Source organism: Phallusia mammillata, chromosome 5 (genome assembly GCF_965637545.1).
Source record: "Phallusia mammillata chromosome 5, kaPhaMamm4.hap1.1, whole genome shotgun sequence".
In the NCBI taxonomy this organism is placed as follows: domain Eukaryota; kingdom Metazoa; phylum Chordata; class Ascidiacea; order Phlebobranchia; family Ascidiidae; genus Phallusia; species Phallusia mammillata.
In genome coordinates, this window is record NC_137256.1 from 19,428,267 (window position 1) to 19,443,755 (window position 15,489).

Below are 15,489 nucleotides of genomic sequence, written 5' to 3' on the forward strand. Positions count from 1 at the left end.
TTGAGCCAAAACTTTTGGAATTAGACTCTACAGTACAATACCTTGTGTCCGTATAATTTTTTTCAACTGGGGTGTAAAGCTTTTTTTCAAACTTGGGTACATTAAAAAGTTGTTCTCAGTATTTTTCGCCCAGAGTCAGCATCCTTATTAGCAATGTGATTTTCAACCTCATTGTAATAGTCATGTTGATACACCATATTTAACATATATCAACCATTATTGCAATATTTTAGTGTCATTGTGCTGTTTAAAAGTTTTGTTTTATTTTTTACTTACTCACTCGAAATGTAATTTTAGTTTACTTTTTTAGATCGCAATCGAGCTTGGTTTTTGTACGATTTCGTCTGTCACTATGCAGACAATAACTTTATGAAACATGACATTGGTCGAATGAAGTTTGAACTTACAGACTCCCAGTTGTCACAAATTGAATCTGACTATAAGGGAAACTCACTTGAGCAAAGATATCAAATTTTGTCAACTTGGGTGAGAGCAAACAGTTTAAGTAAGTACTATGTTGTATAATATAAGTCCTGACACATTGTGTTTTTCATATAATGTAGAGATGTTTTTTTTACATGAAACTGATTATAATTCACCCATGCTTTGGTGGTAAAGCATAGTTGATCCTTCTAAATTTTAAGTTTGAAACCAGTTATGCTAGATAAAGTACACGATCCAGGAGTTTCATACATTGTTGCTTGATGCTTTGCAAGTATTTTGCAGAATTTTGTAACTTTTAATACAGGTCAGCATAATCACATTGCAAAAATGTGTTAAAATTTGTTATACCAAGGGACTTATCCAGAAATTGTAAAAAAAATTAAAAGGGAATTTCCCTAATGAAACTTTATGATGTCATTAGTTCCGCTTTGGAAAGTTTCCCATTTGCATGTGCTAGGCTGCATGTGAATACTGGAATTACATGTCAAAGGCCAGTAGTTGTTTCTTGGCCTATTTCACTTTCTGATTCAAAACGACATTTTGAAAGGCAAAGCGCTTTGTCCAAAAGTGTAAGAAGGCCCAAACCCAAAAGTACCAGACCAAAACCAACTTTGACACTTTCTACAGTTCATTGCCAAGATTACTGAGTAAAATTGCATCTGCAAGATAAGCGTGACTGTTACGTATTTAAAATCTCTGGTCTAAAAAAAACGGACAACAACTTGTAGGACTGATCTCATTCTAAAATGTCAATCCACCTGTTAAGTTGCACAATGTCATGAATGCACCTAAGGTGGTTACTATAAAGAGCATAAACTGTGCCTTTGGCGAGTTACAAATTTCGCATATGGCTAGCTGGTAGTCATGTGTGGCCTGCAAAAACTCTCTGCTTACATTATTTGAGTGGATTGCGGAAGGGCTTTTTCATGCTTTGTGACTATATAACCATGCAGCCCGCCAAGTACTTAGCGAACCCTAATGTGGCCTTCCATCCTCTTAGCACCAGCCTGGTCCAGTTTACTTGGTGCAAGTACACTATTTAGCTAAAAGCTGTGTATGCCGTTATTAAATACTGTAGTTATTGTAATGTGCAAGCTGTTTCTGTTCACAGACTTGTTGGGAACCACTGGCTTTTGTATGTTGCTCAGCATAAACCCAAAAAACGAATATTTTCTACTTACATATATTTGTTCTCTAATAAATTTTACATGTTATGTTCAACAAATGATGTAAATACCATATTTTACAAGAATTCTTTTTTTTTTTTCTTCAGCTAAATTGAAAAAAATAGCAATCGAGCTAAAAAAACTTGATTTGGTTGCTCCTGAGATTTACAACCCCAAATCAAAATTAGGATCTTCGTCTCAAGGTATTTAGCCTAATTCAAAAACCAAGATATTTTATAATTGCAAAATGAAACTTGCACAAATGTAGCATAAAATTTTTGAAGTACATTAGAAACTTTAGTTGAAAAATTAGGAACATTTTTGCTGTTACTTTTACAGGTAAAGCAAATTGGTTTAATTAGAAACTAGTAATATAGTAATTACAATTTGCCCAAAATCAATTAGTTGTGTTAAAAGAAATATTTTCTTTTTTCATTCACTTTAAATTCTTTTATAACTAACCAATAAAGAAATTTTTTGATGCTTAACAGATACTGATACCAGCAGTGAGGCATCAGATTCTTACATTTCTTCAGAATCAGATGATGAAGAAATCTTATCCCAACAAGGTTGTACCTTTCCTTATTCATTAATAATAATTGGTACAGATTGCATCAATAAGAGCAAATGAAAAAGTATGAATAATTACCCAATAATGCACAGATGTTAATCCAGTTAAACAAAAAAAGTTATTACTGTTTTTACCCCTATGAATTCGATAAGCTTTTTATGTTACTACTGAAGTGCTGAAAACGCAAGCTTAAATATACGCTAAATTAATTTAAATCTGACATTTTAAGTTGAGCTTATTTCAAAAGAGCGCACACATACACGAAATACCATTTTTGGGTTAAAACATTATTGAATAATGAACGAATCATTTGCAGTAAAAGAGAACAAAAATTCAAATCATTTAAAATAGCAACAAAAACAAACACAAACAAACAAATAAAAGTGAAACTAAAACAAAAACAGAAAAAGATTAAGAAAATGTATGCATTTGTCAGTGCAGCTTACTTCTTTGCATGACAAAAGCCTGTTTTAATCTCCTTATACCCTTGCAAAAATGTGAAAAAAGACAATGGCAGCAGCACATGCACAAGACAAACTATCAAAAAGTTATGTGATAGAAGCTTGGGAGATTTTAAGAAAACAAAACACTGCAAACAAAGAAAATTTTAAAAATACCTATTATTTTTCATTTTATCAAACCACAGTTTAGGGGTTTGACATTAATGTGGGCAAAAACATGTTAGAAAACACTGTTTTCTGGCTAATGCTGGTTTGTTCCAGCCATTTTGTCAAAAGAGTCCTTTAAAGTTTTTTCAAATTAACACATATCATATTTATCTCAAGGTTGACCCACCTGTTCAACAACATTCTTCGAAAACATGAAACTTTTCAGCACATGACCTTGAGAACTTTATATTTTGTTGGTTGGATTATAGCAAAGTGTTTTACAGAAATTTATAACTTCTAGTTGCTAAGAATGGAAAGTATTTTCCAACGAAATCTGCAAAGAATATCTTGGAATATATATATATATATATATATTGCCACAGGATAAAACATAGATAAAAAGGAATTAAAGTATAAAACACAAGAAAACAAAGTGACATGAAAACACTGAACTATAAACAAAACACTGGAGACGTTGCTATCATTGCTGCTTTCATACTAGTAACAAGTAACAGTTATAGCAAATCACAACTTGTCTTTGTCAAATGCACATGTCAAAGCTTTGGGCACAAAGGCGCAGACAAAATAGATGAAACACCGGGCAAAGTAAAATACGTAACAAAAAAAAACAAAAAAACTGAGCAACCATTAGTGCAACGTTTGCAACTAGTGGTACATTTGCGGGTATGGGGCAAGAACTGTAACACAAAAGTCATACAATAGCGGGTTTTGGGGCAATAACACAAAAACTTTCAGGATGTTAATAGAAGCACCAGTTGACTTGAGCCATATTGCTTTCGCTTGATAGATCCATGTTGGGACTTTTGATGAAGGTCACCTTAAAGCATTCTGTTTTTTTTTCTTAAATGGCGGAATGCTTTAAGGGGAAATGTTGACATAGCAAGTTATCAGTAATTGCAAAAAATTGTTTGTTGGTTTGAAGTGTTCCAGTTAGTACGGTGATCCCAGCTGTATGTACAAAATTCGTTTTTTGTTTGTCCAACATACTGGCAATTACACAACAAACACGTGGTGATACATATCCCATAGCATTTGCAGTCTATAGATTTCCACAAAACAAACACTTGCATGTATATTACTCATGAGCAGGCACAGTCAAGCAGGTTTTAATGAGAGGTTTCCCAATAAACAATAAAAAAATGTCATAGAGCGTCAATAGAAAAATTCACAAATTTGAATGTTAAACTCTCCCCATTAAAAATTTCCAGATATGCTCTTGCATATCACCAACACACAACAGCACAACAGTTGAAAAAAACTAAAAACAAAACAGACCTAAAATTCTGAAAAGAAGCATATCTAACCAGATATGTTTAAAAACATTTCAGAAATGGAAATGAGTGGACTCAAGCATGCATTGCAGAATTCCATCACAGCAAAAATTGGCCGACAAACCACATTTCCTTTGCAAGTTACAAAACAAGAAAATGTGAAACCCGAAAAGTTTGGAAATGCCAGCAGCTGGTCTTTTAGAAAACAAACTGACAAAAACGAAATAACTGCTGAAAATTTGTTTGATGAGGCTGCACGCACTTGTGCAGAGAAAGCAAAATTATCACATGAAACAATTATCAAACCACGACACAACATTGCTGGTGTCACTGGAATAGCTGGTGTAGGCAAAACCACTTTTTGCAAATCAGTTGCTAAAAAGTGGATGGAGACTCACCCTGAATCATTTGTGTTCTACATTTCAAGCAGAGATCTTAACTTTAAAATGAAAAAATACAATGTCCTAAAGTTTCTTCTGGAATCCACTGATGGCTATGAATATAAACACACTCCCGATTCTGATAAGTTAATACTGGAGAAAATTAAGCAATCTTCAGACACACTGATTGTCATTGATGGTCTTGATGAGGCCAAGCATGAAGGAAACTTTTCTGAATATCCATCTACTGTAAAATTGTATGATGAAAACGAAAGTGCTTACAACATCCTGATGAATCTCTTAAATGGCCGTCTACTTCCCAATGCTAGAAAGCTAGTTGCTTCACGGCCATTTGCATTTCAACACTTTGACCCAGAATGTAAGCCTTTGTTTATGGCACATGTTTTAGGTCTAAGTCCAGAATCTCAAATTCTTCTCTGCAAAGAAGTGTGTGAAACTGAGGAGCAACAAGTCATTCTCCAGGAAGAACTGGAAAAACAACCCAACATATCTGCCCTGTGTTTTATTCCCATGTTTGGAAAAATGATTGTCAAAAACTTTTTTGAAAACCTGGAATCAGGCAAATCAATAAGGTCAATCTGTGAGATTTTTCTGAATCAGTTTGAGCATTGGCAGAGAAACCCGAAATTTAAAACAGATGTTCAATTCATTCCAAAACTAGCAAAACTGGCTTTTGATGGAATACAAAATCGTCAATTTCAGTTTACCACCAATAATCTGAAGAAATATGGCCTGATGGGAAATTCCATTGAACCGTTTATGAGTGTTCATACAGAAAGTTCAAAAGAACCAGGTTTAATGATTCTTGATGGGGAAGAAATGTTTTTCTTTATTCATGCCACATGGCAGGAGTTTTTAGCTGCACTTTATCTCATGGTGTTTGCCTCTAATGAAGAATTCTCTGCCAAAGTTGAAGACCTGCTTAAAGAAGGTCATTGGGAGGTTGTCACCCGATTTCTGTTTGGTTTTTGTCACCAGCAAACACAGGCAAAGCTTAAACCCATATTTACTGATGCTCATGATGTCAGAGATAAAGAAAAACTTTTGAAGACCAAACTTCTTAGATTTCTTCCGGATATGCTGGAAAATTTACCCGCTGATTTTCCGGTTTCTCCAGCAAAATTTTTTCATGATGTAAAATCTATGATAACTGCTGAAGAATTTAACTCATGTGAAAATGATTTCACTCTTTTCAACATATGCAGTTGGGCATATGAGGCCCAAGATGATGATTTAACTAAAGCTGTTTCCAATTTCCTACCAAGTCCATTGTTACTATCAGGAGATATTCTTCCACACGAGATTGTTTGTTTCTGTCATGTCTTACTAGCTGCAGAAGAGCCACACATCCTTAATGTTGGATCTTGGCGTAAACCAACAACTTTTGTTGGTGCAGGGCTACAAACACTGCTAAACACAGTTCAACAATCAAAACACAAAGTAAGTATAGAAAACTATTGTGATAAATAACAGAAATAGTGTATTTGTATGGGAATTATATATTTGCTGATGCAGATCAGTCTGGTTTATTGCTTAAAACTGTGAATTTCATAGGAATCACGAATCCCAAGCCAATCTTGTGTATTTTGCATATACAGGACAGGGTTTAGTTTAAAAAAAACCTTAGAACATTTTTGACACAAAGTTAACTTTTTTTTAAATAAAGTGCATTAACAAAACACAGTTGTACTACCTTGCAAGTAGGGATGTAAATTGTCTGTAATGTTGGTTTTTTATTTTAGTGTTTGCTTTTTGAGAATGAATATCTATTGTGTGCCATGTTCAGACAATTTTTTTGTGCAAAAAGTTGTAAGGATGTAAAATTTAAATTAACTAGAAAAGTTTACAAGGCAATAATGATTTCTATGTTTTGTGAATTGTAGCTTAACTGGAGGCTTATAAAATTATATTGTTTTATTCAAAGAGAGTTACTTTGTTGTGTTGACAGATTAGAAAGTTACATGTGAGGGACATGGACATGCTTTGTGATGTTATTTTGGAGTTGTTTCCTGACATCATCGAACTCACACTGTTTGATTGTAATATTCCAATTACATATGTGGAAATATTGGGTGATTTTATTACACAACATAAAATCAATGTATGCAAATTGGTATATTCATATCATGGAAGATTTAACTTTACCTGTATACAATGTACAAACTATTTTTACAGTTTAGTCATTATTAATTATTTACATTTGCAAATTTGACAGGTTTATGATGGTATGTTTGTTTCAAGACTCCAGATCTAGATAATAAAATATCTGGAACAAAATATCAACAAAATTTAATGATATATATATGATTTGTCAAGAGTTATGGAATGAAATCAAAAACTTTCCTTTTTATTATTACAGTAGTACAGTGCTTCTTAAAAATCAGCAAGTATAATATTTTGTCAAACAATGTGTGTTGTATTGTATTGTAGAGAAACAAGAGTTTAGTGCAATTTTGTCCTAATGCTAATAATCCTGTTTACAAACCAAAAAATATAGCTTTACAAACCTTTAGTTTATAGATAGTTACAGTTATAGTAAATATATAGTTAAAATGCAAGATAGTTACAAATTTGTGATTACTTTTACAAAATATTTGTTTTGCAGTTATCTTTTCTTAATTTGTCTTGGAATGATCTCAATGGTGTTGGAAAGCTCATGGACACATGCATCCACACAATTCCAATGTTATGGCTTTGTAGTTGCAATCTAAATGATGATGATTTTGCATGTTTAAGTAGAGCTATAAGAGAGAGAAATACAAATGTGAGTTATTGTTTCAAAACAATATTATAGCAGATGCATTTTAGAACTTGTTTGTAAGTGTACATTTGTGCAATAACCCAGCTACATAGTATGGAAATTAAAACAGTTAATAATATTCTAAAATCTTGTATTAGTGATTTGTTATCACACCATTTTAAGTTAGACTGCCCATTTTATTGACAATATGACTAAGAAATTTGATCCCTTGGTATTTTTCTTCAGTTCTCTCCTTTTTACTTTTATCCGCCAAGTTGGCCAAGTGGTTAGCGCAACCGCCTTGTGATCACAAGGTCATTGGTTATAATCCCATCTCGGTCGCTTGTGTTTCCCTGAGCAAGAAACTTCAGTGGCATTGCTCCAACCCAGTGGTTTCCAATGGGTTGAACTAAATTGAAGTCACCAACTGCCTAAAAATAAAAAAAAATGATCATCAGACTTGCAATAAAACAGGCAGCTCGACAGCGGACTCATTGTGAGCATAATGCATTCAGGCGTTGCCCGCCCACCGAGGATAAAAATGAAACAATCAAGTTTATCTTACGCATCGTAATGTCCATAGTATCCAAGACACCACCACTTTACCACATTCAATGTATATTTGGGATGATTGATAATAATTCTTTTAAGACTGATGCTTATTATTGGCAGACAAGAGGGGTGATAAACAACTTATTTCTACTAAACCATAACTATTTCATCACTTAAAGCTAGTTCCAAGGCTTGAAACTTGAGAGTACTGTAGGACAATGTACCTAAAACATGGCCTCATGCCATTACTAGGAAAACCAATAAAACAAAAAGTTGCTTTAACTAAAATATAATGTTAGAAATATGCTTTCATATTAGGGGGGTTTCCTTTCCTAATTAAAAAAAACACAATACCACTGATTATTGGGGCCTATATTCAGCCTCTGTTTTATAATGCATTCATGCATGCTTGATATGTACACGTACCATTGTATCACATTTAACAGTGTCCATATGGTTTGTGACATTTAAATTGCAAAATTTCTTATTTGCTCATGCTTGCCAAATGACACCGAAGCAAAAAAAAATTCTAATAATGTGTTGGGGTTAAAAAAATATTAAAGCTGTCCTGCTAGTTTAAACAAACCATTATTCAGCTTTATCACATTTTTTTCATATTCTTTCATTACTGGTGTATTCAGTATTTATTATGTGTATATTCCTGCATACTTTGTAACTTGCGAGTCAAATAAGTGCGTAGTTAAATGTTAAAATAAAAATTAACTATGTCAGGTTATTTGCTTAGTTTTTATAGCTCTTGCAACAGATTAAATATGTGCACAAAAATACATTATATAACATAAGAAAGTAGAATTTCCACTATGGACCATTTCTAAAACATACAAATACTTTTTGACTCTTACAGCTTTGTGATATTCTTTGCATCAGTGTTCTAAAACAAATTATATTGTTTATTATCAGTAACAAATGTATTTGCCCACTTGCCACAAATTGCATGGAGGACATTTTACAAATCTCTTGTGCATATGCAGTAGAAATACATTTGCAGATAGGTTTCACAACTAGTTTAATGTGTTCCAGTCAATAATTTAAATGCTACATAACAACTGTTTTATAGATGGATTTGCTTAACTTGAGTGGGAATGTGCTGTCACAAAATACTCTGGAAAGTTTGGCACCAAGTGTTCATCAACTTGATGGGTTATTGTTGGAAGACTGTTCAGTCAGTGGTGACAGTCTAAAACAAATTTGCCTTGAAATTCTTAAACGACAGAAAGCAGTAAGTATATGAAATAAAAGGGTTTTTGAATCAATAAGAAGTAAATAGTAGCTTTTACCAGTCTTGTTCCAGTTCCTGGCAATAAGAAATAAATGAAACATTTTGGCCCTGTTTATAAAAACTACAAAACTGACTGTGCTAAGAGTGCTCTGTATGGAGGTGTTTTGATTAACACCTACAGCACAATGTAGTTGGAGAAAAAATCAAATTTAACTGACATATTCAGTTAAGAAATGCTTAAATTGTTTGCTTGATCATGTCCAGCATTGTGTAACCTGCACAACAACTATATGAGACTTTTGCAATGTATCATTTTATTTAAAAATTAATCGTCAGTAAAGCATTAATGTAACAAACACTAAAAGGTTTTGTAGTTTTTGTATATTCAAATGCCTTCATCATAAAAGATTTACTGCATGTTTAAAATTTCTAACATACATTTCATGTTTTTTGCAGTTTGTATTACCAAGTAAGGATTGCCTTCTTGCTTTAATATCAAACTAACTAACAGGAAAACAGTTATATAACTGCAAAAAGCTGATTGCATGTTTAAAATCTTTCTGGCACTTACATGCCTGATTGTTCTTTTATAGATGAATGTATTCAATCTATCAAATAACAACATTGGATTGATTGGTGTCAGTGAAGTGTCAACTTGTGTCCACAACATTCGTCAACTGTGGTTGGATAATTGCAATTTGACTGGTACTTGCTTGAAACCATTGTTACTTGCTATTTTGAAGCTGGACCACCAAGTGAGTGAAAGATCAATTCATTAAAACAATTTAAATATTTAGTAACTTTAAGTCCCAACCCACCTGACAATGCAGCAACATTTACTTAAATTGATGTCATATTCAAATTCATGCAAATTATTTCCTGATTTTTTTCTGTTTTCAGTTGTGTCATATTTGGAAACAGCTTAAATTTATTAATAAAAAATGTCAGTTTAAATGTAGGTTTTTATGTTGGGATTAAATTAATGAAATGCATTTCAAGCTTTTCACCAAATTGTCTTTCCACATGTAAAAAATGGGTGCAACATATTCATATTGTTACCAAAATGTGTAAATAGTTTTTTCTGCCCACCTAAGTATTTCTATTTGTTTAAAAATAGGTCCTGTTGTTGTAAGAACAAGAAAGTTATTTGAGGTTGAACCATTAAATAGGACATATTTTTGGTTCAGTTTTTTAAAAATGTGTAAAAATTGGTATTTACAGATGAAGTTGTTGAGTATTTTTGGCAATAAACTTGGCTCAGAATTTTTTCCAATCCTTGCCAAATGTGTTCATAAAACAGAAGGACTTGTTCTTGGAGACTGTGGAATGAATGCTGATGATGTGAAGATTGTGACCAATGAAACAAAATCGCGGGATGAACCAGTATGTAGATTTGTGTTTGTGTAAGATTAATATAAAAGTAAACACATGTTTGTTACATAACCTTAGTGCATGAATGTAAGTTGTAAAACTAAAAACTGTTCATTAAAATGGTGTTTTCACAATCTAATACAGCATTCAGTGTTAAATATTAAATAGTTACAGCTAAGACTAACATACACTTGATTCATAATTTATCTCCAATGTGACAGAGCAAATATATTATGTTGAAAAACTTCCCACCACTGCAACAACAGTGCAATATGGATGTACAAAGTATAGACATAGAAACTAGAGATGTACCGAATATTCGGTTTGCCGAATTTATTCGGCCAAATCGGTTATTTTTGCAAAGATTCGTTTTCGGCCGAATAATTTGTTGCGATTCGACCGAAACCAAATCTTTTCCGAACACAAATTCAAAGCGTTAAGTGCGTCTTTTTTGCTTATTAAGGTACGACATAATCTTTCAAAAGCCCAAACATAATGAAAATCGCGTCATTTTTTATCTTTTCCAACACATTATTGTTTTTCTCACTGTAGTCAAAAAAAAATGTAATTCATTGGCAGATTGACAATCATGCTCGAAGCAATTATAAACCCCACAAAACTGAAATGAGGACGAAACTAAACTATTCTGTGCTAGTTGCCTTGTAGATAAACAATTTATGATGTCAACCGCGTAGTGTACGACTTCGCGTGACGTCATAAATGATTCGGTTGATTCGGCCGAATTTATTCGGCAAAACCGCCGAATATTCGGTTTCGGCCGAATCGAAATTTAGCCGATTCGGTACATCACTAATAGAAACAGCAATAGAATGTCTTTAACATAGCTTTTACTGTTCAGCCAGTGCACCCTTGATAGCTTTACACTACCTTTTTCCCCGTTTATTTTTAATCGTGCTTGTTTTCTAGCACATATCCAATATTTTGTGTATACTGTACTTACATTTTTGCCTAGTGCGTATAGTGATCCTATTTACAAGGAGGTCAATCTAAGTTCATTTTAGGTGCATGCCATGTCACTAATATTACAACATGTCATCTAAATTTGTTGTTTAACTTGCAAATCTCCTGTTTTTTAGGTACAGGTATAATTTGTAATTTATATTGTAAAAAATAAAGTCTAGTTTGAACTGAAATCAACCTACCGTAGCAGTTTTCAGGTGATTACTGTTCTCTACTTCAATATAATCCAAAACCCAGTGTATAAACTCTAGGCTGAACAGAATCAACCATTGTAAACAATAGTTGTGTACAACAAACCACAACCAAAGCATTATATTAGTCACATTTATACATACATTGTGTAATTTACCTAAAATGTGATTTGCAGATGATATTTTTGGACCTGTCAGACAACAAGTTTGGTGATGAAGGGGCAATTACTCTAACAGAATGTTTGAACAAAGTCGAAGTTCTTCGGGTTAAAAGGTGTGACATCACTTCAGTTGGTTCAGAAGCTTTATTGGAAGCCAACCCTAAATGGGTGAGTAGAGCATGTCAGTTTTCTAATAAAATTGTAATTTCTTTGCCAATAATATCATACACTGGGAACATGTTAACCAGGTGAATAAACCAGTCATGAAATGATAGTTTATCCAGCAAACCTTTCCTAATTGAACATTTTTATGGGTCCCCTTCCCTGAAGGGGACACATATTGTTTTTGTCCGTATTTTTTTTTTCTTTTTTCTTTTTTTCTTTTTTTCTTTATTTCTTTTTTTCTTTTTTTCCGTCTAACGCGGATTTGTTCCCACGTTTTGGTCACGAAAGAATGCTTCAAACTTTTTCAAATTTACACACATTACAGATATTGGTCTAAAGATGGTCCATGTGAATTTTGACCCCGTTTGAACCCTCGGTTCACCCACAGCCCCCCAAAACGTGAAATTTTTAGCGCGGATTTGTTCCCACGTTTTGGTCAAGAAAGAATGGTTCAAACTTTTTCAAATTTACACACATTACAGATATTGGTCTAAAGATGGTCCATGTGAATTTTGACCCCGTTTGATCCCTCGGTTCACCCACAGCACCCCAAAACGTGAAATTTTTAGCGAGGATTTGTTCCCACGTTTTGGTCACGAAAGAATGCTTCAAGCTTTTTCAATTTTATACACATTACAGATATTGGTCTAAAGATGGTCCATGTGAATTTTGACCCCGTATGACCCAGAGATTCACCCGCAGGCCCCCGAAACGTAAATGTGTCTAACGCTCGTTTGGTCAAGAAAGACACTGTAGGCAGAAGTACCAAGAGAGTAACTCACTGGTTTACGATAGCGGGAGGGCTCAGCTTGACGTCGGACAGACGTTTTACGAGACATCGTTTCAGTGATTAGAAATCAGCTGTTTTGCACAGCAATGCTATGTCGTTTTATTAAGTTATCACTCACATTTTTAGTTTTGGCGAAGGTTTTACACCTATGACGTGATTTAAGCCTAATAACCGTGCTTCGGTTTTGTATATGTCAAGAAAAACTTTGTTAATAAAAGTTAAGATGAAAAAATTAACTTGACTTTTTTGCCAAATAAATGTTTTTTTAAATGCTCGCTGTCAGGTTGGCCGCCGCATGATCACGGGTTACTTAAGGTCAACTAGTCGGTATTACAAACACAGCTCAGAACTTTCTTCATAACGTAGCGTTTTTTTAACAATCAATTTAGGAGTCAATACTCAAGGCATGTATAAATTAGGCTTAACAGTATTGTTGCACACGAATGACGGCGTGCTATTGAAAACGGTGTCAAAAGGTCAAACAGTCGTTTGGCGTGTGCACCCTGAGAGGTTACTACAGGTCAATGGTACTCATTTTGCGAAACAAAGTTAAATGAAAAACAATTTGTTATGTATACACTTGTAGCAAATTGCTTTTTAATTTGAAGTGTCTGTAACACAACTGTTACAGCTTTCTAAAAAAAATTGCCCGACCTTGGAGGACTATATCTGGGTTAAAGCAAGAGATTAGATTTAAGTCTTTGTTACGTTTTTTTAATGTTTTTGTAATTACATGAATAGTGCAAAAAGAATACGAACAATTTTTTTTATTGTTGGGTTAATGCTTTCTAAAAATTTGTCCTTAAGAATGTAAAAATCACCGCAACATTTGTTTACCGTAAATCCGCACAAACATGCGTGTGGGGACCCATTAGTTTTTGTTTACAAAAACAATCATATGTGTAGATCAAATGATGTGTATAGTAAATTGGTAAATATCGTATAGAATATATAAAATGGAAGTATATCAGAAAGCCACTCTTCTAGTTTAACATAATAATACTGTGTGTATAAGAGGCTGAAATTACCCAACATGATTCCAATGTGTAGGGATTATGGCCTAAGTTTCTTGCACTTGGAAATGTAAATGGTTGAGGTAAGATTGCAACACTATGTGGTTGAGCATACAACTCAAACATATGACTAGAAATTTTACTCTATATTTTTTTTCAGTATGTCAGCATTGACATGAATCGACTTATTAAACACTTCTTGATTTCCATATACTTCCATATAGTTCTTTTTTAGGAACTGGCGTGACCAATTGCCACATTTCCACCTTATTCTTCCAAAATGAATAAGGAGTGCCATTACAAAACTTTGGAGGCACCTTTTTAGACATTCTCTTGCTACCAATGTTAAATTATTTTATTATCTTATTCAAATAGAATCATAAACAAGTTATTAATAAACATAAATATGAAACATACATAAGTATTTCACATAAAATTCTAGTCACATAAGTCAACACAACAACTAATGAACTAAACACATGCTGAGGGGTGAAGTCAAACAAGTTGCCACATATACAAAATCACTCAAGCATTGAAATCAATCAAGTATAAATAAACCAAATAAACAAATTTAATTGGGAACAAAGTTAACAGAAAGGAAGTAGTTGCTTTTACCAGTTTTGTTCCATTTTCTGGTAATAAAAAATCAATGAAACATTTTGGCCTTGTCCATCTGTAAGAACTAAAAACGTGACTAGGGGTGATTGTCTTCCCCAATTAAAAAAACAAACAATATCACTTAATATTGGTACATATATTCAGACTCGGTTTCGTAATGCATGCATGTATCCTTGATATGTACACTTACTACATTATCGCATTTAACAGAGTCCATACTTAGCTGTTTGTGACCTTCACATTGTAAACTACTCATTTGCTTTTGCTTGCGGAATGAAACTGAAACAAACAGTTTTTCTGATAATGTATTTAGGTTTGAAAAAAATAATAGAAGCTGCCCAGCTGGTTTAAAAAAAACATTATTATAGCTTTATCACATTTTTTGCTGGTCAAATAAAGTGCATAGTTATAAGTTGTAATGAAAATTAATCAGTAATTCATGCCAAGGTATTTGAAACATAGTTTCCTGCCTTGTTCTACCAGCTCTTTCAACAGTTTCATTATGGGTCTGAAGTGGACGCATCTTGATTTCACTCTGTTTTTTCTTGTTTTTTTTTTTTTTTTTTTTCTGTCGAAGTTTGTCCATGCACTTTTGGCATGAAATCTTTGGTGGATTTGGATGAAACTTTTACAGATGGTAGATATAGTTATGTAGATGTTCCATCTGCTTTGCTTAACTTGATAACCCCAATATTTACCCCGCTGGCCACCAAAATGTAAAACATTTTAACTAAAGAAAGTAAAGCATCAGTGTAACAATCACTAAAAGGTTTTTGTGGTCATATTCAAATGATATTATCACTTTTTCAAATTTTGAAACATACATTTCATGTTTTTTTTCTTGCAATTTGTATTACAAAGTAAGAACACCTTATGCTTTAATATCACACTTACTAACAGGAAAACAGTTATATATATGCAAAAAGTTGCATGTTTAAAATATGTCTGGCACTTTTATACCTGTTGTTCTTTTATAGATAAATATGTTCAGTCTAGAAGATAACAACATTGGATTAATTGGTGTCAGTTAGGGATGTTCAAAGTAGAATAACTGGGTATTCTAGAATGATTGTTTCGAATCTACAAGATTGAATCCAATTCTTATGTCGTATTTGTATGTGGAATTATCAATTTGACAGCAATGAAAGCAGACCATTTAATACATTATAAAACATATTGTTCATT

At 33.2% G+C, this 15,489-nt stretch overlaps 1 protein-coding gene across 15 annotated transcripts in view; it reads left to right on the top strand.

The window, feature by feature from the left end:
- The window catches only part of LOC145227899 (NACHT, LRR and PYD domains-containing protein 3-like), an 81,804-nt gene that overhangs the window by 60,125 nt on the left and 6,190 nt on the right, over window positions 1-15,489 (top strand). For 8 of the 15 annotated variants that reach the window (XM_080092846.1, XM_080092845.1, XM_080092840.1 and 5 more), the window contains 10 exons: window positions 311-505; window positions 1,718-1,813; window positions 2,102-2,179; window positions 4,139-5,922; window positions 6,431-6,583; window positions 7,088-7,246; window positions 8,853-9,014; window positions 9,608-9,769; window positions 10,236-10,397; window positions 11,734-11,886. In XM_080092846.1, coding sequence (XP_079948972.1) covers window positions 370-505; window positions 1,718-1,813; window positions 2,102-2,179; window positions 4,139-5,922; window positions 6,431-6,583; window positions 7,088-7,246; window positions 8,853-9,014; window positions 9,608-9,769; window positions 10,236-10,397; window positions 11,734-11,886 — 3,045 coding nt within the window. In that variant the 5' untranslated portion in view covers window positions 311-369. The remainder of the gene's footprint in view (window positions 1-310; window positions 506-1,717; window positions 1,814-2,101; window positions 2,180-4,138; window positions 5,923-6,430; window positions 6,584-7,087; window positions 7,247-8,852; window positions 9,015-9,607; window positions 9,770-10,235; window positions 10,398-11,733; window positions 11,887-15,489) is intronic. The other 7 variants (XM_080092832.1, XM_080092835.1, XM_080092831.1 and 4 more) reach the window with 3 other exon arrangements.